The sequence below is a fragment of the Sodiomyces alcalophilus genome (genome assembly GCF_042370955.1).
Source record: "Sodiomyces alcalophilus JCM 7366 unplaced genomic scaffold ACRALscaffold_8, whole genome shotgun sequence".
Classification (NCBI taxonomy): Eukaryota; Fungi; Ascomycota; class Sordariomycetes; order Glomerellales; family Plectosphaerellaceae; genus Sodiomyces; species Sodiomyces alcalophilus.
This window is the reverse complement of record NW_027263539.1, coordinates 1,822,216-1,846,547: the sequence shown is the minus strand read 5'-3', so window position 1 is coordinate 1,846,547 and position 24,332 is coordinate 1,822,216. Positions and strand designations below refer to the sequence as shown.

The following is a 24,332-nucleotide window of genomic DNA, read 5'->3' as shown; positions in this document are numbered from 1 at the left end:
CAGATGTACTGACAAGTAGTGAGTAAGGGATTACACCCTGAATCGATACCGATTTTACTCGTCGGTGACATAAAATGGGAGATAACACGTACCTGACAGTAGTGGGTCCACAGATAGCCTTGCGACATTTTATTGGCGGTGCGCCCCTAGACAGGCACCTAGCCTTGCGGAAGTGGAGTCTTGGCATAAGGTACGTACAGTACAACTTGTACGTACCCACGTCTCTTCCAAGTCAAACCGCCATCCACCATCTTCACTCTCCCAGCAACAACACCCCTTCATCCCATAGTCGACAGCTTTAATAACTACGTAGGGTTACAGAACAATCGACCGTCTTTGAGAAGCATGATCGCCAAGTTGGCAACGACCCAAACCTGAAAATAAGTGCCCAGGGCTGCTCTGAGCGTTGTTTGACCTGTTGGTCCGTAGGATCACCTCACGTCCCATAGTTCTCCTTTCGATCCAAGGACACCAATGCGTCGCCTTCTGGCTTGGCAAGAGCCGTCGCATCCGTCTCACGCAGGGGGAACCATCCTCCCAATGCCTCCCACGACTTCACATCCCAAAATCTTCCCCATGACCGACACCAGCCAAAACACATTCCCCCCTACAACTACATTAGATCACGACACTCCCCATCATCCCTACCAGCAAAACAGAAGCTCTAAAGTTCTATCTAACTGGGGCCCCTCCTCACCATGAGACACCCCATCCTCCTAAGCACAGCCCTCCTCCTCCCCACCACCCTAGCCTGGACCAATCCCTACCATGCCGGCTCCGACCATCTCCTCCGCGCGCGCCAGTCCAACAACGGCGACAACGACGATCCCACCCCCTACCAAGACACAGTCTGCAAACCCCCCACTGCGCCAGACTCCCCCCTCCCGCCCTGCGTGAGCATCGAACAAATCGAAAACGCCTGCCTCCCCAACGGCACCTCCCCGCTCCACTACGAAGCCCACGCCCAGTGCATGTGCCGCGGCTCCTTCTTCGCCGAGAAACTCGCCTGCGAGCGCTGCCTCCACCTCCACGGCCTCCGCTCCGACCGCCAGTTCGCCCACTACGCCGCCATCCTCGACACCGCCGAGTCCGCCCTCTGTTCTTCGGCTGGTGGTGGTGCTCCCTCGGCCCCCTTCGCTTCGCTCTTCAGCTCCGTCGCCGCTGCCGCTACCTATCCCACCGACGGCGCCACCGCCACCTCGGACCGCGCCGGTGGGAACACGGCCGTGAGCTTGTATTTCACGCTTACGAGAAAACAGGGGCCTGGTGTCGTCACTGGTGCCGCTGCGAATGCGACGCCCACGGGTCTGACCGAGGGGGAGGACAGCGCGGAGGAGGAAGATGAGCTTGGGTCTCGGTCGGGCACTGGGACTGCGAGTCCCACTACAACCGCGGGTGGTGATGAGGAGGACGGCGCTTGCGATGGTAGCGGGGGGACGAACGCGTCATCCGGTGCTTCAGATACCGATAATGCTGCGCAACCCACCGCTGCTGCTGCTGTTATGGGCGCCATGGCTATGGGGGTCGTTGGTGTAGTCATGGCCGCTGTGTGATGGGAGGACATCCTATTCCGTAGTCAGTAGGCCTCAACCTCTCGCAGTACAGAATCATGAACACCGATCACATTTGGAGGCACGTCACGATGCATTGCCACTACATGTATCGCAAGCGCTACCGTATCACTTCCTCCGCCCCTTAAACTTGGCCTTGGCCCTCGCGTTGCCGCCCGCAACCCTGACCTGCTTGGGCGCCTTGGGCTTCTTCATCTTGTTCAGCTCCAACACGGCGCCCTTGCCGTCGCGCTCGGCCCGGCCCTTCTTCCACGTCGGGCCCTCGCTCCGCTGCGCCTTGGCCTCCAGCTTCTTGCGGTCCTTGTTGCTCAGCTTGCCCTTCTTCATCTTCATCTTCTCCTTGTCGCCGTTGAGCTCCTCCCGCCCGGCCTCCTTGGCCTTGCGCTTGTCCTTCTCCGTCTCGAACCACGTCCGCCGCGGCCGCGACTTGATCTCGTCCTCGTACTGGATCAGGTTCTCCCCCTTGCGCACCTGCATCTCCGCCTGCGCGAGCTGCCGCTCCTCTTTTTCCTCCAGCATAATCTCCTCCAGCTCGTCCGCCATGTCGTCCACCTTCTTCTGCCACTTGTCCGCCTCGCCCGCGTCGATGACCCGGCTCATGATCTTGGCCCCCTGCGCCTTGCCCGCCTTGACCGCCGCCTTGACGACTTTGCGGTCCGGTTCCGCCGCGAGCGTCACTGCTGTGCCGCTGCGTCCCGCACGGGCCGTACGTCCGACCCTGTGGACGTAGATTTCGTGGTTCTGCGGCGCCTCGTAGTTGATGACCGTATCCACGCCCTTGATGTCGAGACCACGGGAGGCGAGGTCCGTGGCTAGCAGGTACGAGACCTTGCCGTCTCGGAATTGTTCCACGCTGGATATTCTCTGCGCCGTGTTAGCCGCGATGCATGTGTCGCGGAAAAAAAAAAAGGAACAAAAAAACGCACCTGAGTTTGATTCATGCTTCCGTGAAGCTCGGCGCAAGACATGCCGAGCATCCCAAAAATGATGCGCGCGCGATGCGCCTCCTTCTTCTGCCGAAAGAAAATAATAACCCGCTCCGTATACAGCGTCTTGCAGATAAAAAGCAGATAGCCCATCCGCTTGTCCTCGCGACCGGGCCGCAGCCGCACAAACTCCTGCGTCAGCGTCACCACCGTCTTCTTCTTGGAGTCCACCATGATGCGCGCCGGCGTGTTCATGCCCAGGCGGATGAGCCGGTCGACCGACGACGTCATGGTGGCCGAGAAGAGCATGGTCTGGCGCGACTTGGGCAGCGTGGTCAGGATCTCGTTCAGCTCGTCGGCGAACCCGTCCTCCAGCATGCGATCGGCTTCGTCGAGCACCAGAATCTCCACCGCGTCCACGGCGAAGCTGGCCGAGTTGCGCATGTGGTCGATGAACCGTCCGGGCGTGGCGATGATGACGTCCGGCCGCAGCCGCAGCTCCGCCTCTTGCACCTTGAGACTCAGACCGCCGACCGCGAGCGTGAACTTGATGTCTGTGTAGGCCGCCAGCTTGGTGGCGACCGAGTGACACTGGATCGCCAGTTCTCGCGTCGGCGTGAGGATGACGACGCGGCTTGTCGGCACCTTCTTCGGTCTGTACAGCAACCGCTCCAGAATGGGGACGACAAAGGCTGCCGTTTTTCCGGAACCCGTCACCGCACCACCAACGACGTCCTTACCCATCAGTGCGACGGGAACCGTTTTGGCCTGGATCGGGGTGGGTTTGGAAAAGCCGACACTGGTCAGGCCCCGGAGAATAGGTCGTGAGAGGGACATGGTTTGGAACGAGGAAGCGTCCTTCTTCTTCCCTGGCTTGGCGGGCTCCTCGGGCGCGAAGAAAGCGTCCCGTTTCGCTTGTTCCTCGGGGTCTTCTTCGTCGTCGTCGCTGTCGTCCGATTCCATATCGTCGGGGTGTTGCACCGGCGTGGCGACCGAGTCGTCATCCGACGCATCTTCGTCCTCTTGGTCGTCTTTGTCTTCCGCCGAACCGTCGTCCTCTCCCTCTGACCCTTCTTCCTCCGAGCCAACGTCCATGCCAAAGGCATCGTCTGCAAGGACCTCGTCGTCGGCGTCGTCGAGGTCGACGTCCATGTCGTTCTCCACGTCGCTTTCTCCCTTGGTCGCAGAATCTTTGGGCTTCCCGTCGCCGTCCTGCTTCTTCTCCCTCCTCCTCCGGATAATCTCATCCAGGTCGACGCCCTTCTTCTCCATGTTCATACCCTTCTTGGCCCCATCGAAGCCCCAGCCCGCAAACTCTTCGTTGTCTAGCTCCTGGGCTCCGTCTTCAATAAACTCGAAATCCGAGGCCATGGCCCCGTCGTCCTCGTCTTTCTCGCCCCATATACTCTCGGGTGCCTCGTCCTCGACCGGTTCATCCTTGTTCTTGTTTCGTTTGCCTTTGGCACCCTTGGGTTTCGTAGAGGTTTTGGCCTTCTTCTTGGGCGGGGCTGCCGAGGGCGTTTCTCCTTCGGATAGCTCGCCTTCGTGATCGGAAATGGTAAAAATGAAGTCGTCGTCGACAGGCTTCCTCTTCTGGGAGGGTGCCATTTTGCGAGGGAGTGCGAATTGAGAGACTGCGCTTGCGAATGGGTGTTGGTGAAGGGGTGGTATGACAAGAGCCTTGTCTAACACGAGCTCGTTTTACTTTAGTTTTTTTTTCTCCTGTCCGAATTGGGGACCATCTTTTTTCTGCCGTAGGTTCGTTGCGCGGTGAGTCGCCTAAATCTCGGCTAAACTGGTACATTGGCAGCGTGTGCCTGGCTGGTGTGATGCAACTGACCAATCAAGGCCTTCCGTTTGCGGGCCGTTTCTCTCAAATAATCCGAAGAGTACGTACTCAGTACATTACAAAACCTCCCCCTCTAAAACCCCACCACGGTTGATTGGGCGACAGTCTATTGTCAATACTTTTGGTTGCCTTCTACTTCTTGTTCCGTATCGCAGTTGTCATATTGAGGGCACGAGAGTCATCTCTTCCCCTATTCACACTTGTTCGTCTTCACCTTCACCCAGCTGTCGCGGTTTGGCGTTGCGCGTACGTCGTTTTTGCGTTTCGGGCATCTCATTCTCCTTATTTTAGTCTCTCCACCCTCCGTTTCTCCAAACCCGGACCGCATTCCGTCCTACATACAAAGATGGGTGAATCTAGGTACGTTCTTTGTCTTGTGTACTTGGGAAAGTGGACAGGATGGTTCAAATCCCTGGAACCATGCAGCTAACAGGTGTCACTGCACTGCAGGCAGGAACTCATCAGCTGGCTCAACAGCCTGCTCCAGCTAAACATGACCAAAGTCGAGCAATGCGGCACTGGGTAAGAAACCCCGATTTCTCTACATACCTGTCCAGGTCGCGTAAATTTTGGTTGTCCGGTTGTAGATGGGTTGGCTGACGACCTTTCCAGTGCGGCACTATGCCAAGTCTTCGACAGCATCTTCACGGACGTTCCCATGCACCGAGTCAAGTTTAACGTCAACTCGGAATATGCGTACATCCAGAACTTTAAGATATTGCAGAGTGAGATGGACCTCTTGATCCTTCGATGGAGCGATCTGCTGACAGCGACCGTTTTCCTGACTAGACACCTTCACGAAGCACCAGATCGACAAGCCTATACCCGTGGAAGCGCTCGTCAAATGTAAGATGCAGGATAACCTCGAATTCCTGCAGTGGACCAAGAAATTCTGGGACCTCAACTTCCCGGACCACGAATACGACGCCGTAGCGCGGAGAAAGGGCGGCTCACTTCCCTCGGGCGGTCCGGCTCCCGTGCGGGCGGGCGCCGGCAGCGCCGGGGCTGCTCGACGCGGCGTGACGCCGACAACGGGACCGCGCGTGGCCAGGGCGCCGGGACCGGCCACGGCGGCGCTGCAGCAGGAGATTGCGACGCTGAAGGAGACGGTCGTGGGGTTGGAGCGGGAGCGCGATTTTTACTTTAGCAAGCTCCGCGACATCGAGCTGCTTGTCCAGCAGGCTGTCGAGGAGGACCCGGAGCTGGAGAAGCAGGAAGATGGGCTGGTCAAGCAGATCCAGGCCATTCTATATTCGACCGAGGAGGGCTTCGAGATTCCGGCCGAGGACCAGCTGGACGACCAGGAAACTTTCTAAGCTTGCTATCCGACATCCGCATTCAGCCAGAATGTGAAGAGGAAAAGAGGAGAAGAAGAACAAAGCATGATGACCCGGATGCGTTGATGGAAGGGGAGGGCAAGAGAAAGTGGAAAGGGGAAGCGGGCGACGGGGGCGGGATGTAGTGCCAGGTACCTTATACCCGAGGGTTAATAAGTCACTACACCCTCTGACGAATAATCATGATAGAGCAATACCTACAACTCCGCTTGCACATCACTTGATTTGTACGAATGTGTAAAATGGAGTTGGTGAGGAGAGCTTAGAGGATACCTGAGTCTTTGCCAGGGAACGTTGGAGATGGTCCTGATTGGTATCAGAGACGTTGGTTCTAACGGCATTATCGGATTTGCATGTGAGGAGAACACCACGTCTGCGTACATCCTATATGTATCTATGTACTGATACCGACTACCTACCTACCTAGGTACTCTGAGGAACGACACTGTAGTGTACCTATTCAGATGGAATATGTACCGGTACTCCAAGCACGCTATACTTCGTAGGTATATTCGTATACTGTACCTCTGGTGTCTTCGCTGGTGTTGCCCGGTTTCGGTGACTGTCAGACAATCCCCTGCTGCAGGTCCCGACTTTGGGGAGGATCCACTGTCCATTTGACCTGTGGGGAACTACCACAGGTAGGTACTCATCTACTAACCTCCTCTCCCAGAACCGGGCTTGACATCAAGACCATCATCATCCATCCGACAGTCCCGACTCCTCATCACGTTCAACATTGTTTTGCATAGAAACAAGACAAGCGGAATCACCACGGCCTTTTCTTACCCCGATATCTGCAGAAACAAAACCACAAGTTTGAAAGCCAGCTTTGCAGGGCAACCGTGGCAAAACCATCATCCGTCACGTGGGCTCTAACGAGCTCCAGGTCAAGAGAAACGACGTTTACGAAAAGAAGCAGCAACAAGAGACAAACGAGGGGACGTCATCATTGTGTATATCATGGCGCCCCCCGCCGAGATTTCCATACCATCCACCATCCTCTCCACGGGCGAATCCAAACCCTACACCCTCTACAACATCACCCTCCGTCTTCCCCTCCGTTCCTTCGTCGTCCAGAAGCGCTACTCCGACTTTACGACCCTCCACAGCGCCCTGACATCCCATGTCGGCTCACCGCCTCCCGCACCCCTCCCCGCGAAATCATGGTTCAAATCAACCGTCTCGAACCCCGACCTCACCGAATCCCGCCGCCGAGGGCTCGAAACCTACCTACGCGCCATAGCCGAGTCACCCGACCGTCGCTGGCGCGACGTCCCCGCCTGGCGCGCCTTCCTCAACCTCCCCGCGGGCGGTGGATCCACCTCCAACTCGGCCATCTCCGCCCCCGGGCTCTCCGCCACCGCCAAAACCTCCACCATCAGCGCCCGCGGCAGTTCGGCCACCGCAGGCGCCTCCGACCCGACCACGTGGCTTGACCTGCACCGGGAGATGAAGAGCTGTCTACACGACGCGAGGCTGTCGCTGGCGCGCCGCGACGCAGCGGCCGAATCGAGCAACGGCGCGGCGGCCGCCGAGGCCGGGGCCGCTGCCAAGCGGGCGCTCGTCAAGGCGGGTACCCTGCTGGGAGCGCTCGGGGACGGCCTTCGCGCCATACAGGAGGCGTCGCGGCTGGGAGAGGGCGAGCTGCGGCGACGGCGGGATCTTCTCGCGAGCGGCCGCGTCGAGAAGGAAGGGCTGGAGAGGCTGAGCAACAGCCTGGCGGCGTCGGCGCAGGCGGGGAACGTGGGACAGGGTGCGGGCGGGGGGCGGGAGGGCTGGGCTTCCGGTACGGATAAGGCGGCGCTCCTGGGCGGGGCGGGGGCGAGGACGGGCGGAAGGGTGCTGGGGGCGCCGTTGGCGGAATCGGCTCGCACGCGGGAGCGGGACAACGAGGGGATGGTGCAGCTGCAGCGGCAGATGATGAGCGAGCAGGACGAGCAGGTCAATGTGCTGGCGGCGATTGTGCGGCGGCAGAAGGAGATGGGTCTGCAGATCAACGACGAGATTGAGACGCAGACGGAGATGCTGGATCGGCTGAACGAGGATGTTGATCGGGTGGGCGGGAAGCTGGGCGTGGCTAAGAACCGCGTCAAGAAGCTTTGACAGGAGTGTGGTGGGGCATGTGCGGTGGTCATGTTTGTGGTCTTCCGCGGCGTGCTGGCGGTGATGGAGGGGATTGTCTGGCTGGGCTGGGTGGCCGGTATGGCTACCGACGCGGTTGCGTGGTGTTTGGAGTTGGGTTTGGTTCTCTCGACTGTGTTATTTGGGGCATCATGACAGCCGGCACCCTCTTTTTCTTTTCCTCCTTTAACTTGGACACCTCACTGTATAACATAGTTCGTTATATTGGGTAGAATCACCGGGAGAGGAGGGAAGCAGAGTAAAGGTAGACAGGGATAGGAGATTATATTCAGAGCGATATTCAGATTAGAGGCAGCATTACGACTTGGATATCTTGAGTAAAGAGTTATAACATAAAGTCCAAGATGTCCAGACTCCAGTCTACAGCGTGATGTTATAGACGTCTTGCCATTCAAAGTCCAAGGCGAGAGTCCTGACCTGAAGCTGCATGGAGCTAGGTAGTGTACGAAGTACAGTGACTGTACAACGTACAACGTACAGCCATTCCCGCGCCACTGACTGCGCCACGGACAACCAAAGGTGTGGCTCTACGTGACAGCCTAATGCGTTAGTGTTCCTGTAGCGCGACGGGTGGAAAAGGGACGTCCCGACATGGTTGCTAGGCAACGAGGTGGGTGGACCCTTGAATGGAGGCTTCCTCAAGAGATTGCAGCACAGCTTTGCTTCTGTCAACACTCGAGAGATTTACGGGTGATTGCCTTTTTTCGATCTCCATTGAACAACTGCTTCGTCATTGATCCGTTGCACCGCCGTTGTATGACGTCTCGTGGATCTCGACGAGGGAGCAAGGAAAAACAGGAGGCTGGATAGCAGCAGACACAATGTTAGGGGGCTGGTTTCGTCCATCCACACCGCTCTTCGCCTCCACATCCACTCGCGGGGCTTGGGGGATGGATGCCGTGTTAGTCCGCGATTCGCTGAATTGGTGGGGAAGGGTGTTCATTGAGGGCTTTCTCGGCTTTCTCGTGCCATATTGGGCGCGTGATGAGAGAAGCCGCTTTAGAAGGAGTCAGTTGACAGAGAGACCTCAAGCCGCCCAGTCGTCCCTTAATATACACTCGGGCCGGAGGTTGACAAGGATGCGTGTGCCATGTGTCTGGTGGATCGCGACCGGGAATAAGAACGGCTTTACGGTTTCTTGCCATCGGACAACTAGTAAGGAGAAGATAAAGTCAATACCGTTGAAACTATCCTGAGCTTCTTTTAGAGGTAAGCAAAGGGAAGCATACTTCGTAAAGCGAGAAAAGAGATGGATGGTGATGTACTTTGGTACATACAGTTGACAGACAAAATGTACCTTTCGGGGCCCACCGAAGCTGCCCACCGGGTTCCTGGAAAGAGGTCACGGCGGTTACATCCGCACTTTCTAGTGTACCACGAACGTACCGCTACAATAGTAATGTAAACAACGCGGCAGCCTGCGACTTCCCCCCGAACCCCCGAACCCTCCTCTCGTTCCTCCCCCACGGGAAAGAAGAAAAAAAAGAATTTCTTCAACGACCTCATCCCGGACTTTTCCCAATTCCTTCCCTTCCCCTTCCCCCCTACGAACACGATACCCCGACTCTCACTCAGTCATTTAAGGAGTAGACCAGGCAAATGCCTGCATGCCTCCTACTAACCAACAGTGACCTTTTTTCAGCTTCCATCGATAATTAGGACAGCGACAAGCTTCCTCATGCATATCATCTCTTCCTGACTTGACCATTCCATCACTTCTTTTTATCCGCATCTTGCATCAACATCTGGAGCTCGGCGTTGTTTGCTTTCTGCCTGTCTTGTGAGTCTCCTCCCACGGTCAAACAGAGAGGCCACCCACTGCGCACACTCCGTCGAACCGACTCTTCCACTTGCTCTCGTCGGCATGCCCTCGACACGTCTGCATCGAGCCCGAGCTTCAGGAACTAACATTTACACTGTTTCAAGGCTCTCGCTCTCACTTTACGACATTACGAACCACCTCCCAATGGCCACTTTGAGATACCGCCTGTGTTGCCAGTCCGCTTCTTGACCCTACCCGTCGAGGCTTGAGCCGTGTCGAATACCGCCTCGATTTCTTTTGAGCCTCGTTCAGCCAACGAAACGACTGTTGCTAGGCTTCACCACCTCAAAACATTGCGGGCATCTCGCGCCACGACCGCATTGATCTGAATAACGGCTGGGTTGACCACCCCTGAAGGGCTTCCGGCGCTGGCCAACGCGTCGACAAGAAGAGGCCCACCATGAGCGATCAACCACCGCCTCCCCCGCCGCACGGGGCGAACCCCAAAACCACCAGCGGCGGCCATTATCATGCCGGTGGTGGGCCTGGCGGTAGGGGCGGTCTGGGGCCGGGTAATTACGACATCTTCGTCATTCCCCAGCGCGACAAGGGTGGTGGCTTCATTTACCTACCTGCCATGACCGGGAACGGCCCGTCCTTCGCCGCCGGCTTTGCCTCCGCCCTGGCCCTCGTCGTCATCTGCCAGAGCATGGCCCCGGCCTTTCAAGTCTGGTGGCACAACTTCCATGGCATGGGGAACATGGGCATGGGCCTCCTTGTCATTGCCGTCGGTGTAGGCGCTTGGGCCTGGGGCAAGTCCCAAAGTCAAGGCTCTTCTTCGTCTTCATCCAATTATTTCTCTTCCGCAGGCGGTGCGGCCGGCGGGGGGCCTGCCCCGAACTTCCACGCCGGCGCTGCCCCCAACGCTGGCGGCGGTGCTCCACCACCGCCCCCACCGCATAACGAACCCCCTCCGTACAACTCGCACGCGGGCCACGGGCAACCGAAATCCTCCTGGCAAGCTCCGCCCCCTCAACCGGGCACATCCCGACCCGCCGACCCACCACCGACTGCTGACCCTCGACCGACTCCAGAACCTCCGCCGACTCCAGACCCGCCACCGAGGCCTGACCCTCCCCCGGCGCCCGAGCCTCCACCGAAGGCTGACCCACCACCGAGGGCTGACCCGCCACCGACCCCGGTCCCACCCCGGCCCCCGCCGTCTAAGAATTCGTGGGAAAAGGCCCGCGAGGAAACAAGGAGGAAGGAAGAAGAGCGCAGGCGGAAGGAGGAGGAACGGAAGAAAAAAGAGGAGGAAGAAAAGCGCAAGGCGGAAACGGCGCGTCGCGTGCGAGAGTTCCGCGAGAAGGAGGCGCGCGAGCGACAGAGGCGAGAGCGAGAGGCTCGCGAGAAGGAGGAGCTCCGGCAAACACTCGAGAAGGAAAGGGCCCAGCGGGAACAACTAGAGAGGGAAAAGGCCGAGAGGGAGGCCAAGGAACGCGAGGAGCAGCGGCGGAGGGAGTTGGAAGAAGCCCGTAGAAAGGAGGCCATGGAGAGACACAGGAGGGAGGCGGAGAGGCGGAGGAAAGAGGAGGCGGAGATGAAGAGGAAGGAGGAGGAGAGGAGGAGGCAGGACGAGGAGAAGAGGAGGAAAGACGAAGAGGAGAAGAGGAGGAGAGACGAAGAGGAGAAGAAGAGGAAAGAGGAGGAGGAGAAGAAGAAGAGGGAAGAAGAGGAGAGGCAAAGAAGAGAGGCGGAAGAGGAGAGGCAAAGAAGAGAGGCGGAAGAGGAGAGGAAAAGAAAGGCGGTAGAAGAAGAGAGGAAAAGAAAGGAGGCAGAAGAGGAAGAGAGGAGAAGGAAGGAAGCCGAAGACGCGGCGCGAACCACCCGTCAAGCAAGTACATATGCCTACTCGGGCGTCGGCGAGAGGACCAATCCGTGGCCCAACGGCAAGCCCAAACCCAGGCCGAATCCAGCGCCGCCGCCCTCCGAGTCGCCTTCTTCGGCATCCAGGCCCACAGCTTCGACGACTTCTTCGGCGTCCCGGCCGCCGCCTTCAACAACATCTACTTCGCGGCCGCCGCCTTCGACAACATCCACTTCCCGACCCCCGCCTTCAGCAACGTCTAGTCAGGCCAGGCGAACGCCGGCGGGGTCGGCCAGGACGCACCGGGATACGGAAGAGGAGGCGTACTCGTACCGTCCCTACGACAAACCGCGGTCTCACACTCACAGGAGAGCCCCGTCTTCGGTGGGGTCCGAGTCGTCCTGGGCCCCTTCGGCCACGACAACGCACACGTCGCCGCCGCCTAGCATGCGCGGGCCGTACACGACCAAGGACCCCGACAAGATTGTCATCAAGGCGGTGTATCTCTTCATGAACCAGTTCGCCAAGACGCCGGCCAGCAACCTGATCGCCGGCATGGGGACGGTGACGGACGGACTGATCCTGCGCATCACGACAGAGGGCCTCTTCATCGACGACGACGTCCGGGGCGTCCCGCAGCGCGAGTGGGACGTCAAGGCCTGGACCCTCAAGCTGGTCGAGGTATGGTGCCCCTTGCACTGCCTAACCGCCGCGTCGTCGGCTTCGGTTTCGTCGTCGGCCGCCGCGAACCACCCGAGCTTCCTGTTCCGGATGGCCGCCAGCCAGCGCGTCCGGGTCGCCGACCGGGGCGCCGTCAAGCCGCTCACGGGCGACGAGGCCGACTCGTACCTGGCCGAGGTGCTGCAGGGCTGCCGGGAGAGCTGCCGCCTGGGCCTCTGCGACGAGAAGCTGCGCAGCGCGAACGTGCCGTCGTCGGCCGGGCAGACGGGCGAGTGGAAGGCGCGCGGGCTCCACGTGCTCCGCGCCACGGTCCGCGACCAGGAAGGGAAGCGATACCTTTTCGTCATGGACGAGGAGGAGTCGTGGAAGATGGCCTTGGGGCTGCAGAGGTTACGACGGGGTACCCAGGTCCGCGCGCTGGGGGTCAGTGGCATGGCTGCTTCGGAAGCGCGCACTTCCCTCGAGACGCTGGGTTGGACGGCATGATTGGGCGCGAACTGCCGCGAGGTTTTACGCCACATTAGGACTTGCGAGCGTTGTTCATTGCTTGTTGCTTTCCCTTTGCTGTGTTGCTGGCGAAGGCATTGGGGAGGCATGTCTTTCGATTTGGTGTATAAACAAGTCTTGGTGACCCGCGTACAAGTCGGGAGGCCTGGTAAGGTTACCTGTAGGAGATGAGTGGCCGACAGGTGGAAGCAGGCCACTCTTATGACGAAGGGGAATGACCATGTACAGAGGAGCTACGTCTGCGAGTCTTGGGTGTCGAGGTCGAGAGGAGTTGGATTGGAATGTGAGCAGATTTGTTGCATAGCAGAGCGTGGAATGCATTTGGAGCTGTCAGTCAGGCCGGGTCACAGCGATCCAGGCCTCCTGGACGCATCACACACGTATACCTCCTTTTTAATCGGTTGAATTGAATCACTTGACGCTACAGGTGTAAAGGGAGACAAGGAGTTGCCTCTGCACCAACCTAGAAGTCGGCTTGGCCCACGAAGGACGAGTCCTTCATATCGACCTGCTTACTTCCAGCGGGCTCCATGGCTTCCTGGTCATCTTGCGCCCCGGCCTTGCCAGGCGGGTGTCCCGACTGTTCCCAAAGGTGGTAGTGCTCAAGCCGTTAGCGAGTCGCTCGTCAGTCTTGGGCCATGATTACCTTGCCGCGGGGAGTGGATGTGAGTATATGTCTGTAATGTATAAGAGGCTGTAAAGTAGAAGAGACTGTAAAGTACAGAGGCTCTCGTAGTGTCTAAAGATTATGTCGTGAGATGCTTGACCGTCCTTTGTTCATCCATCTTATATTCATCCATCTAAAGCAAGAATCGACCAACGGATATCCATGCGCCAGTATCCCTCCCAGGGTCGACTCCAGACACAAGTCCAGCATCCATTAGGATACGCGTATCGCTATGATCATTACATGATCCGTCGGCATCCGGCATTCATCCCTTCATACCACCCATACATGTCGTGAGAACCATCAACCCTGCCTCCGCTCCATATCGTTCGCGAGGTTCATATGCATCACCGCATCCGCCATCCAGTCCTCCTGCCCGTCCCCCCTCTCCCACAGCTCCAGGCTCTCCCGCCCGTCGACCCCAGGCAACCTCAGCTGCGGCGGCCCTTGACCTGCCCTCGAGCCAGGCTCGGCGATGCTCGCTTCCCCCGAGCTACCGCCAAACTGCCTAAAGTCCGGCAACTCGAAGCCGTGGCCGGGGATCGCCGCCGGCAGTGAAGTCGCCTGCCCAGTTCCCTCGGATGACTGCCCCATCTCCGTTCCATTGTTGTTGGCGACGACGACCTGCCCATCCGTCGGCATCTCCACGGGCATGTGCGACGGTACCATGCTCTGTCGACGCTGCTGCTGCTGCTCGTACACCGTCTGCTCGGCAATTTGCGGCGCGGCCTCCACGTTCCGCAAGCTGGACGACCCTGCCGCCGGCATGCTGACGCTGCGCTGGCTTCCCACGGACGTGCGGTGGTGGTCCGACATGTTCGTCGCTGCGTCGCCTCCTATCCCCGGGGGATCCGTGTCGCGGATCGCAAACTGCGCCATGGTCCGCATCTTGCGCGTTACCCATCCCCCCAGGATCTTGCCGCGTTGCTTCTCGCCCAGCCGTGACCGAGGGAATTCGCCCTTGTTGACGAAAGCCACAATATCGACGACGATTTGGTGCTCGTTGAGGATGGCGTTGACAATGACCGGCACCAGCGACGCCAGGTAGGACCTGCGCGCCACCTCGACCAGCACCACCACGAGACCGCCTGCTTGGAACACAGCACTACATTTGTTAGTATAGATCGGGGGAGACAATAGACTCCACAACTCACCATCCATTGGGAACAATGCTTCGGTGGCATCGCTCGACAGACGCCTCAATATCCATGGGAAAGTGGTTCAGCCCGTTGATCTCAAACGTCTCGCCAATGTTGCCCAGCACAAAAAGCACCTGCATGTCGACCGGTGCGCCTCCAGGCCCAATCGGCCTGCTGACATTATGCAAGAAGCCCAAGTCCCCCGTGCGGACATACTTGATTCCCGGATCGCCGTCGACCGTGCGGCCGTCGAACCGCTCCGCGTCAAACGCGTCCCGGGACCCGTAGAACGACTTGACGCACGCCTCCGAATCGACCCATATCTCGCCGTACTCCCCATCGTGGCACAGCAGCCGGCTCTCCGGGTTGACAATGGCAATCTGCGTCGACACGGGCACCATGCCCGAGTCCTGGACCAGCAGCGCCTTGGGATCGCTCTCCGGGTCGACGGGGATCACCAGCCCCCTCCGCAGCGCCTTGGTGTCCAGCCAGAGCTCGATGGGCTCGATGCACATGTACGAGCGGGACGCGATCATCGGGTTCACCACGTGCGTGTACACCGTGTTGATGGCGGTCCGGTCGAGGCCGGCGGCGGCAAAGTGGAGCCGCACCTTCTGGAAGACGTCGACCCGCGGACGCCCGTCGGCCGAGATCATCATGTTCCGCAGCTCGTGCAGCGTGAAGCCCTTGCCCTGCATCATGGCCATGGCGTGGTCGAGCATCTGCGGCGTGGCATACGTGTCCTTGATCTTGTACCGCGACAGGGAAACAAACAGCGACGCCGGGCTCTGGGCAAACTCGACGGGCGAAAGCAGGTACGTCGGCGTGCCGATGTAGATGCCCATCAGACAAGAATGGATGAAGCCGAGACCCGTGGTGCTACGAACGCAGCCGAGCACGGGCCGGGTGCTCGACATCTGGCACGTTTCCTTCTGCACCTTGCACATGCCCAGGATGGTGTCGTGGCCGAGCTGCACCGAGATGCGGCGCTGGTCCGGCGTCCAGTACGTCCAGATGATGACCGGGTACCCCGGTTGGATCCACGCCGGCTGCATGGTGACGCCCAGGTCGCGCAGCCCGCTGTTCTGCTTGGGCGGCTTCGTCGTGTTGTAGTAGTTGGGGATGGCGATCTTGAGGATCTGCGCAGACTGCTTGATGTGGCTCGACACCGACTTGGTCTTGAGGAGGTGGTCCACGTCCTGGTTGACCAGACACGCCTTGACGCCATAGTCGCCCACGACGTGCAAAAACGCGGGCACGTCTTCATTGAGCCGGTTCTGGTCCAGCGGCGCCATGGGAATCACCACGGCGCCCAGGTTGATGCACGCGTGCACGGCAAAGACAAACTCCTCCGAGTGCGTGTACATGAGCATGACGTGGTCGCCGGCCTGGACCTTGACCTTGTTCTTCAGGTACAGCGCCACGGCGGCCACCTTGGTGTCGAACTTCTTCCACGTGATGCCCTTGCCTTCCCTGCCGCGTCCGTCGATGGTGCAGTAGGACAGCTCCTCGGGCTGGCGCGCCACGCGCCACTGGATCAGGTCGGTGATGCAGGAAAAGTTGTTCAGCGGCGTCGAGGTCCGGTCATCGATGACCACCTCCCGCCGGTCGATGCCGGAATACTGCTTGTCCGCGGGGAGGAGGATATCGGCCCTCGACTCGGCGGCCACCTGCGACCATATTCCGCCGATGGGGTCGACGCCGATGGGGAGGTTGAGGACGGCGTGCTCCACGCCAAACTTGACGTGGGCGCAGGGGATGTTGCCCAGGTCAAACTCGCGCCGGCAGAGCATGTTCCCAATCTCCCTACGACCGTTCTTCACGACCCTGGGCAGCGAGTTGGGCGCGGTGATCATGACGCAGTAGAGGCGCAAATGGTGCTCCTGCATCAACACCTCCATGCAGCGCTCGGCCAGCGACTCGAGCAGCGGCGTGTCGAGCTGCCTGGGCGGCTGGCCCGAGGCGAGAGGCGCCGTGGAGGCGGCGGGCGACTCCAGCACGACGATGGGCAGGTGCTCGTCGTTGACGAACACGTCAAAGGCCGAGCAGTCGTAGATCCGGGGCACGTTGTTGACGATGCTGGCGACGAGGTGCTGCACGAAGAAATGGCGGTACTCGGCAATCTCGGTGCCGTGCTCGACCCACTCGACCTTTTGCCGGATGCGGTCCTCGTACAGACCCAGGACGAAGACCTTGCCCTCGATGACGGTACCCAGCAAGCCCGTGCGCAAAAACTCGGGCTCGACGGGCGACGGCGACGGTTCGCCCGGGTCGAACTTGTAGGACCGGGCGTGGAATATCTGCTCGGTATGCTTGGGCAGGGCCCAGAAGCCGCCCGAGAGCGAGGGCGAGTCGACCCAGATCTCGCCGATGGAGTGGGGCGACGACAGCAGCCCCGTCTCCGGGTCGACGACGGCCAGCGTGGCGTCGGGTATGGGGTACCCAAAGGCGCCGACGCGGACGGTGCCTGGCTCGTTGGCGCGCTTCCTCGCTTCGTCTCCAATGGCAAGCACGACCACCTCGTTGGTCTTGAGGGCCTCGCGGTCCAGCAGGACCTCGCTCAGCTCGTTCTTGGCCTTCTCCTCGGTGGTGGTGGTGGCGCCGGCGAGGAGACTGCCGAAGCCGTTGGACGAGGTCGGCTTCGCGTCGGCCTCCTTCTTCTCCTCCTTCTCGGAACAAGCCGAGTCGTCGTCGTGGCCCAGGTCCAGCTTCAACGGGCAACCCATCCTCTCCTCGCCTCCGAGCCAATCCCGGACGCTCACGAGCATGCCGCCGTGCTCGGGGAGACAGAGCATCGGCGCGACGACCTCCCTCGCGCGGGGATTGCGGAGGGGTTTCAGCCAGCGGTCGGCCAGCACTTCGTGGAACTGCGTGTCGACGGTCAGGGTGTCGATGAGGCACAGCTTGACGGTCTGGAAGTTGGGCTCCATGCCCTTTTTGAAGTTCCGGGTGGTCATGGGGTCCTGTTGGTAGTTGTAGGCGGCGTGCTTCAGGCCGGGATAGTCGGCCACCATGAGGGTGGCCTTGTACTTGGTGATGAGGTGGGCGTAGAGGCCGGGGACTTCGACGGCCTTGGTCTCCAGCCACACGGTGGTATGGCCACCGTAGACGGTGAGGAGGACGCCCAGAATCAGGCCGATGCCCTCGCGGGGGTCCAGGTAGGACAGGAGGATCTCGCTGCTGGCGCCTCCGCCGATGAGGCGGCCGTTCCGATCGCGCAGGGTGCGGCTGAAGGTATCCCCGGGGTCGTTTCGGGGTATCGTCGAGACGATGGCGCTCAGGCAGGCCATCTGGTGCATGAGGGTCCGGTGGCTGAGGACCACGCCGCGCAGGTCGCCGGTCGGGGCGCGCGAGAACTCGATGTAGGCCAGGTCGGGCACGCTTAGCGGGGGGACCTCGTCCTTGCGCTTGGGGTGGAAGCTGCCAAACTCGTTCGTCTTCCACCACTCGACGCCCTTGGGCCAGTTGAGGCGCTGGGCCGAGATGTCGCGCTGGAAGGCGCGGAGGTTCTGGTCGGTGGTCAGGGCGAGGTGGGCCTGGGTCGAGGTCAGGATCAGGTTGAGCTTCTGGTAGTCCTGCAGGTCGTTGATGGGCACGGCGACGACGCCGGCGATGAAGCACCCCAGGAGGGCGATGGCAAAGTCGATAATCTCGGAGTCCCGGTAGACGAGGGCGACGCGGTCTCCCCGGTAGAGCGAGCTCTTGTCCCGGATGACCTGGGCGACCTTTTCGGCTCTCGAGGCCAGCTTGTCCCAGGTGATGGAAGCGATCTCCTTGCCCTTGTTGTCGAGGACCCAGTAGGCCGGCATCTTGGCGGTGGTCCGTCCCCGGTGTCGCAAGACGGCGGCGATGTTCCCGAACTGGGACATGGGGGTGTTGGCATCGTGGGGGTCGTTGATGGCGAAGGGAACCTCGCGGGGTTCCAGGGGCATCTGGCACTCGAGGACTTCGGGAGGCGGCATGTCGTTGGCCGTCAGCATGGGCGGGGCCTTGGCGACGGTCGGGGAGAAGGCTTCGCCGGCGGATTGGCGGTGCTGACCAGGTCCCCAATCGTCTCTCGGCGGCTGATCGAAGGCTTGCTGACCGGTGAAGCCGGAGAAGAAGCCGGTCGAATCCAACATGGTGCCGGACCGGCTATCGTATTGGTGGGGTGGATGGTACTGGTCTGGGTAGGCGACCGGCTGGCCCGGGTAGGCGGCAGGTTGTTGGTCGGGAAAGGCAGAGTGCTGGTCGGGATATGCGTCGTGAGGCGAATCCATGTAGCCGCCATGTTGTTCTGGTCTGAAAGCATAGTCGCCCGACACCATTGAAACGGTTCGCGCCGAGGTGTCGATGGGGGCGGGTGTCGGGTGGAGGAAGAGGGAATCGCGTTGTGGCACGGAAGGTCGGTGGTCGGGGAGAGGCCCGCCTGGCCGGAGGAAGCCCACGTCTGGGGATGCATAGCCGCTGCCCGGAGCGGAGGGCAAGGGGGATTGCGATCGGAAACTGAGGTTGGTCGGACTGGTCGGAACGGAGTCTCTACCGCCTAGGGCAGCAAGGGCGGCGGCTCTATGACCATCGTTGCCAGAAGCATCGGCAGAGTGGATGCTCAATCGGCCGGGGGGTTCGGCCACGGGGCCATCGAAGGCATGGGGACCGAGGTATTGACTAAGGAGTTGTGTCCGACGTTTGTGGTAGCTGGAGCGACAAAGAGTAAGCAGTTGGCCGGGCTGAATGGGCGGGGGGTTGACTGCGACTGCGCTCACCCTTTTTCCGTGATGTCTCCTTCCTACAAATCAGCAGTCAGCTTCAGCTGCAGCTTGCAGTGTGACATTGAAACGAGTAAAGCAATAAGAAGGCGAAATAAAACAAACGCAAATGCAGTGGTGGGGCAAGAAACCAAAGGACAACGCACATCCAACTCTTTCTGGAGCTCGCTCAGCCTCAGTTGTAGCTCGGGCGGTAGGTCTGCTGCCATGACTGCTATCTATCGCCAACTGGTAACTAGACGGCGATAGAAGGCGGGCCAAGAAAGACGTCTCGGTCTGATGTGTACGCGTCGGGAAGAGAATGGGTGGGCAGTAGCAGTCGAAGAGAAGGGCGACAATCCATGGAGGGGTCAAGTCGACGGTTGGGAAGCACTAGAGGAGGCCGTGCCTTGGGACCAACAGGCCGAATCGAACCAGGGCCACCCTAAGCTTTAGATGGTAGACTGACGTAGTAGCGGCCAAGGGCGTCCAAGCCCGCTGTGGATGCTAGGTGGCGTGTCTGGTCTGATGGTACGAAGAGGGGTCGGGTCGCACGAGTTCTCGACGAGGGCTCAAACGGGCGGCAGAATCGTGTGTATCGCGACCATTGGCGCTGGGTATCCGTTGTAAGCCGCGTACGAATGTGAAGGAGGTTAGGATGAAAGGGGAGTGAGCGTGGTGTCTAAGGGTGTCGATGTTCCTGGATAGTGGTGTGAGGTGGGAGCTGGAGAAGGATGTCAAGGAAGAGGAAGGTGAAGGTCAAACGGCACGACGTTTAGCTACCTAGCACTCAGAAGGTGGGTCATGCCCCGTCAGGCGGGCAAGAATTCAACATCGTCACTGGTACATAGCCTGCAGTACATCATTCACCATGTAATTATAGTGGGATTGTAAGTACCTAACGCTAGAATATCGTAACGGAAGGCACGCTACACTGAAACGCCACGATTTCATGGTCTACGAAGTACGAAGAGGTACTTTGTACGAAGTACCCTAATTGCCGGTCGCTACGAGGTACCTAGGTACGAAGGACATACAGCGCCTGGCAAAAAGTATTTGAACACGATTATGTACCATGCCCCTATAAAATGTATGGCTGGGTACATAGTCGTGTTCAAATACTTTTTGCCCCCCACTGTACATATAAGCATTGCACCAATCAGATACGACCTTTTAGGTTCTGGTAGCGCCGTTTCATCAGCTCACGCTTCGCTTCGGTCGTACCTGGCTGCTGAACTTGCTCCGCGGAGACCCCGGATAGGAAACGTCTCTAAACGCTCAATGGTCCATCACTCCATAATTTTTGCCATGCCTCTAGGATGGAAGCGACCAGGCTTCTCATGTCGCCGAATGCAGGAGAAAGGAAAGCATCCGTCTGCGGCCTGGCCGCCATAGGTGAATGCTGATGATATGTACTAGTCAGCGTGTCGCGATAGTCGGCCCTGAGGTACGTTCTACGAGCAGGAATGGATAGACAGAACAAGAGCAGAGAAGACAGGTCAAAGATGACGAGGGCGGACGGCGTGATTTCGTTGATAAGTCGAGAGGGAGCACTGCGAATACGGATTTCGGACTCGCCAGTGTACTCAGGCCTCTACGAATACCTCATCATCTTTCCTACCTCGACCTGTGGTGCTCGTTTCGTCTCACGATGGAGTGGCCGCGCCGTCAAATGAATAGCTTCAGACTGTCGCTCCGTTTGACGAACGGCTTGGATGCTTCGGCCAAGGTGGCTGTTGTGGAATCCACTCTGTATGTGTGTAACCCTCGACGGTCATGTGCTGTCATGATGGGTGAGCGGCAGTCCCCCTTTCAACAGCTCAATCGTAGCCCGAGTCTGCTGCAGCAAGCGCTGTATCTCTTCCTCGCGCCCTTCCACATGAAGATTGTTATCATCGAGATACTGGGCAAAGCGCCGGGATACTTCTAAGCGCCGATCCACGTCTTCTTGGAGCTGTACATGGTCAGGGATGGGAATGTCGCATAGTCCAGTTATGTTGGGCATGACTGTTCTCCAGAAGATAAAGTCAAGATCCGCCGGATCCATAAGTATGTGGGATAAGGGCCAAACGAGGAAGTCCCTGGAGCCCCACTCGGCCGCGAGCTGAGAGTGGTACGTCGATTTGTCTTTCATGGAAGACAGAACACTTGTAAACTCGGACGGTAGGTCGGCGAATCCCGAGTCGTGGCCCGTGATCCATGCCGGGGGCGAAAAGGCACACTGCGGGACGGTTGCCGTGTACTCCCAATCGATGATGCCGCATATGTTCAGCTCATCGTCCACGAGGATGTTGCCAGGGCGAAGGTCGGGGTGTGCTAGGAAGAAGGACGAGGCGGTCGTCGAGTTGATGCCAATTCGATCCTGGACCTCCGGCTGGCTGATGAATTGTCGTGCAAACTCCTCTCGCTCCGCCTGCTTACGATCCAATTTTTGGTACGGCATTGTCCACATGTGTTGAAGGATGCGAAGTTGCTCATGGAAGAATTCTTTCGAACTTGTCGTCACAGTGCGTGAGACTGTATATCCGGCAGCCTGAAATTCATTCTTGCGGATGGAAAAGGCACCAACAATATCTGGTGGGTTTTCTAGTTCGATATCCTCATTGTTGCTCGGCATGAGCGAGCCGCCTCGTGGGAAAGGGAGCTTTCGAAGTTGGGCAAAGACGTCAACGAGATGCTGGAGAAAAAGCCGACGACGAGGTTCTGGACTAGTCTCGAGCGCTTCTCTGGTCAATGACTGGCCTTGGATGTGTTCCATAATGATAAAGGCTTGAAGCTCCGAGCTATCCCGACAGAGCTGGCTCCTCCCGTAGGCATATACCTGGGGAACAGGAATATTCGTATTCCGTCGGAGGTATCTGCAGACGGGTTAGAGCAAGAAGGGAGGTGGTGCATTTAGACTGAAAGACACTCACTGCATGGTACAAACTTCGCTCCGCACCTTGTCCCACGCATCGTGTACTGCTGGCCCAAGAGGAAGCCGCACGACGCGCGTAGAGCCGTCGGTAAACTCAAGGACGAAGCAGCCATTGAAGCTACCCCGGTGCCGAGCCTTGATTGTACATGGCAGACTCTTGGCGTGGTGCTGCGTCCCCAGTGCCCGGATGGCGTCTTCGTCGACTGAGGCGAAGAAGGTGGCGGTGCGACGATAGGTTTGCTGCTCCGTCAAGGGCCATGCATGTTGAAGCGTGATTGCCGTTGCCGGCTGTCGAAAACCGGTGGTGAGAGATAGTAATAGTCGAAAGATGTGGTAAAAAAGTCTAGTGGAGGATGTCCAGAAAGCTGAGATGCTGCGTTGAGCAAATGAGAACATGGCCCTACGTAGAATGGGGCTGTCGTTTGGCATCGAAAGGAGGTGATTGTGGAGATGGGAGTTGGGACGCGTTGGGCGCGTTTACTTCGTATGTGGAGTGCATCCACAGTACTAGCCACAGTCCAAGCTACGCCACCACTCCCTTACCAGCCACATTTGGATGTACCTTAACTAGGTCAGCACAAGAAAATTTCCCGACTTCTTTTTCTCCTCCCTTTCTCTTCTTCTTTTATTGCTTTCGTTCTACACCGAAGAGCGACGTCTCCCAAGTGGGAAGAGGACTTGCTTTTGCCTTTGCTACAATCTCGCTATACCGGCCGTTGTTTTTCTTTGCACTGCACTCAGCCATCATCCGGATCGTCTTCTCTTTGAAGCTTCCCGTCTTCTTCCATGAGCCAAATTAAGACACGATGGCAGAAAGAAACCCTTCAAAGAGACCGTCGAGGGTGCTCACGAGGCCTGGCTTTGATTCACCCTAGTGGCCTCAAAGAGCCTTTGCTGGCTTCCACCTTGGGCCTTTCATCTTGACTACCGAACTAACCCACTAACTACGGTCACTGCGCCGACTCCAAGGACAGTCTACTGTCTCGAGACTCGCAATACTCATGGTAAGCTCTTCCTCACGTCCGCCGACTGCTACCTCTCCCATCTTCCCCCCAGCATCTATGATGAGACAATGCATAACACAGACCTGTTCGGAATTTTCTGTCGAGAAACTTGCTTTATTCTCCTGATTCTTTGCCATGTCGTTTCTTCACTGCTCTGCCCACACCTTGGCATGATTATGTTGCTAACGAACTCTTAGATGTCCCCGTCTTTGTCTCCGTGAAGGAAATGAAGCAGAGGTAATAAAGACCTCTCCAGCGAGTCTAGACATCCCGTCCTCGAATACAAAGCCATTGTTGGGAGCAACAAAGATGGTCCTTTACTATGATCTTTCAGCCCTACGACTCGCCTTGTCCCAGTCTCCGTGTATAGAAATCAGTTTCCCTTGTCCACAATAATATCGCGACTGTTCACCCTACTTCGTGCCCTTGTCCAAGTGCTTTGTCCATGGCTCCCGTCGTCTTATACATATACAGCCTTCGTCCGACGGAAACACTTGTTCTCTGTTCCAGCAAACACCAACAACACGAGAATCAACTGCCTTTCGGTCAACAGACTTTGACCCGTGCGATATCCCAACAACTGTCGAATTATCGTATCGTCCGTAGACCGGACACGGGACACAGGCCATGGACCCGTATACCGACCCACTGAGTCCATTCGGCTCCCCATTCACATTCGAACCTCCCAACGAACATGATTTCAACTTGCCCGACAATTTACCAATCCCGGAGGTCGAGGGCCTTATTCAAGACTGGAATTTCCCCGATGCCATTGACACTTTCGAGAACGCAGCCCAGAACGAGGCGCGACAGTCCAACCAAGGACAGGCTCAAACCCAGACTCCCCAGACTCCCCCTGCTTCTCGTGCCAACAGCCTCTTCGATGAGCTGTCCCCCAAGACGATCGAACCGGCCACACAAGAAAAGGTGAGCCCCAAGCCGGCCGCAGCACGTCCATCTACACCTAAACAGAAGCCGCAGCTCCGCCTCGCGCTACCACCGTCACAGACCCAACAAGGCCAAGCGGCTGGGACTGCGACCGGACCTGAGCCGGTGGTGAGTCTCGATGCGGCGGTGAGTCTCGATACGGCGTTCGACCAAGTCGCCGAGGGATTCCTATCCCTCGATGAGACAACCGTTAACCCGGCTCCTGAACCCCTCGCCGCGATCCCCATTGATCCGGCCCTCATGGAAATGTACAACGCCGAGATGCCACAGGTGTCGCAGGTGCCG

The 24,332-nt window shown here is 58.6% G+C and overlaps 9 protein-coding genes across 9 annotated transcripts; 4 read left to right on the top strand and 5 right to left on the bottom strand.

Annotated features, from left to right (window-relative positions):
* Window positions 1-1,679: 1,679 nt before the first annotated feature.
* ACRALDRAFT_2044615 (uncharacterized protein) lies at window positions 1,680-4,105 on the bottom strand (the record flags this gene model as incomplete). Its single annotated transcript, XM_071021451.1, has 2 exons — window positions 1,680-2,435; window positions 2,498-4,105. The coding sequence occupies 2 exons, from the start codon at window positions 4,103-4,105 to the stop codon at window positions 1,680-1,682; spliced, it is 2,364 nt and encodes a 787-aa protein (XP_070871938.1).
* A 326-nt stretch (window positions 4,106-4,431) lies between these two features.
* ACRALDRAFT_1052679 (uncharacterized protein) lies at window positions 4,432-5,966 on the top strand. The gene is made up of 4 exons (XM_071015746.1): window positions 4,432-4,706; window positions 4,797-4,868; window positions 4,959-5,071; window positions 5,136-5,966. Exons 1-4 carry the CDS (start codon window positions 4,693-4,695, stop codon window positions 5,660-5,662), a joined length of 726 nt encoding a protein of 241 aa, XP_070871937.1. The 5' UTR covers window positions 4,432-4,692; the 3' UTR covers window positions 5,663-5,966.
* Window positions 5,967-6,429: 463 nt separating this feature from the next.
* On the top strand, window positions 6,430-8,146 carry ACRALDRAFT_1065897 (uncharacterized protein). Its single transcript, XM_071017239.1, has one exon. The coding sequence runs from the start codon at window positions 6,647-6,649 to the stop codon at window positions 7,787-7,789; it is 1,143 nt and encodes a 380-aa protein (XP_070871936.1). The 5' UTR covers window positions 6,430-6,646; the 3' UTR covers window positions 7,790-8,146.
* Window positions 7,820-8,522, top strand: ACRALDRAFT_2022700 (uncharacterized protein; the record flags this gene model as incomplete). Its single annotated transcript, XM_071020104.1, has 8 exons — window positions 7,820-7,886; window positions 7,922-8,022; window positions 8,118-8,145; window positions 8,181-8,195; window positions 8,226-8,265; window positions 8,309-8,347; window positions 8,391-8,398; window positions 8,431-8,522. The coding sequence occupies 8 exons, from the start codon at window positions 7,820-7,822 to the stop codon at window positions 8,520-8,522; spliced, it is 390 nt and encodes a 129-aa protein (XP_070871935.1).
* Window positions 8,523-8,558: 36 nt separating this feature from the next.
* ACRALDRAFT_213239 (uncharacterized protein) lies at window positions 8,559-8,973 on the bottom strand (the record flags this gene model as incomplete). Its single annotated transcript, XM_071024041.1, has 2 exons — window positions 8,559-8,825; window positions 8,887-8,973. 2 exons carry the CDS (start codon window positions 8,971-8,973, stop codon window positions 8,559-8,561), a joined length of 354 nt encoding a protein of 117 aa, XP_070871934.1.
* Window positions 8,974-9,567: 594 nt separating this feature from the next.
* On the top strand, window positions 9,568-13,070 carry ACRALDRAFT_1065896 (uncharacterized protein). The gene has a single exon (XM_071017238.1). It carries the CDS (start codon window positions 10,051-10,053, stop codon window positions 12,622-12,624), a length of 2,574 nt encoding a protein of 857 aa, XP_070871933.1. The 5' UTR covers window positions 9,568-10,050; the 3' UTR covers window positions 12,625-13,070.
* A 235-nt stretch (window positions 13,071-13,305) lies between these two features.
* On the bottom strand, window positions 13,306-19,889 carry ACRALDRAFT_1044917 (uncharacterized protein). Its single transcript, XM_071015377.1, has 4 exons — window positions 19,346-19,889; window positions 19,197-19,219; window positions 14,467-19,128; window positions 13,306-14,417 (listed from the first exon to the last, which is right to left on the bottom strand). The coding sequence occupies exons 1-4, from the start codon at window positions 19,406-19,408 to the stop codon at window positions 13,616-13,618; spliced, it is 5,550 nt and encodes a 1,849-aa protein (XP_070871932.1). The 5' UTR covers window positions 19,409-19,889; the 3' UTR covers window positions 13,306-13,615.
* A 1,063-nt stretch (window positions 19,890-20,952) lies between these two features.
* ACRALDRAFT_2055317 (uncharacterized protein) lies at window positions 20,953-22,456 on the bottom strand (the record flags this gene model as incomplete). The annotated part of the gene is made up of 2 exons (XM_071021737.1): window positions 22,094-22,456; window positions 20,953-22,036 (listed from the first exon to the last, which is right to left on the bottom strand). The coding sequence occupies exons 1-2, from the start codon at window positions 22,096-22,098 to the stop codon at window positions 20,953-20,955; spliced, it is 1,089 nt and encodes a 362-aa protein (XP_070871931.1). The 5' UTR covers window positions 22,099-22,456.
* A 283-nt stretch (window positions 22,457-22,739) lies between these two features.
* ACRALDRAFT_1065893 (uncharacterized protein) lies at window positions 22,740-23,517 on the bottom strand. Its single transcript, XM_071017237.1, has 2 exons — window positions 23,297-23,517; window positions 22,740-23,099 (listed from the first exon to the last, which is right to left on the bottom strand). The coding sequence occupies exons 1-2, from the start codon at window positions 23,389-23,391 to the stop codon at window positions 23,036-23,038; spliced, it is 159 nt and encodes a 52-aa protein (XP_070871930.1). The 5' UTR covers window positions 23,392-23,517; the 3' UTR covers window positions 22,740-23,035.
* Between the last annotated feature and the right edge of the window lie 815 nt (window positions 23,518-24,332).

Bases quoted from the DNA above. Each gene is read 5' to 3' on its own strand.
- ACRALDRAFT_1052679 (XM_071015746.1), top strand. The intron at 4,869-4,958 runs GTAAGAAACCCC...CGACCTTTCCAG, and splicing joins GTCGAGCAATGCGGCACTGG to TGCGGCACTATGCCAAGTCT. The intron at 5,072-5,135 runs GTGAGATGGACC...TTTCCTGACTAG, and splicing joins GAACTTTAAGATATTGCAGA to ACACCTTCACGAAGCACCAG.
- ACRALDRAFT_1065897 (XM_071017239.1), top strand. From the start codon at position 6,647: ATGGCGCCCCCCGCCGAGATTTCCATACCATCCACCATCCTCTCCACG.
- ACRALDRAFT_1065896 (XM_071017238.1), top strand. From the start codon at position 10,051: ATGAGCGATCAACCACCGCCTCCCCCGCCGCACGGGGCGAACCCCAAA.
- ACRALDRAFT_1044917 (XM_071015377.1), bottom strand. From the start codon at position 19,408: ATGGCAGCAGACCTACCGCCCGAGCTACAACTGAGGCTGAGCGAGCTC. The intron at 19,129-19,196 runs GTGAGCGCAGTC...TTGTCGCTCCAG, and splicing joins GGAGACATCACGGAAAAAGG to CTACCACAAACGTCGGACAC. The intron at 14,418-14,466 runs GTGAGTTGTGGA...TAACAAATGTAG, and splicing joins AGCATTGTTCCCAATGGATG to TGCTGTGTTCCAAGCAGGCG.
- ACRALDRAFT_1065893 (XM_071017237.1), bottom strand. From the start codon at position 23,391: ATGGCTTTGTATTCGAGGACGGGATGTCTAGACTCGCTGGAGAGGTCT. The intron at 23,100-23,296 runs CTAAGAGTTCGT...GGAAGAGCTTAC, and splicing joins GGAGACAAAGACGGGGACAT to CATGAGTATTGCGAGTCTCG.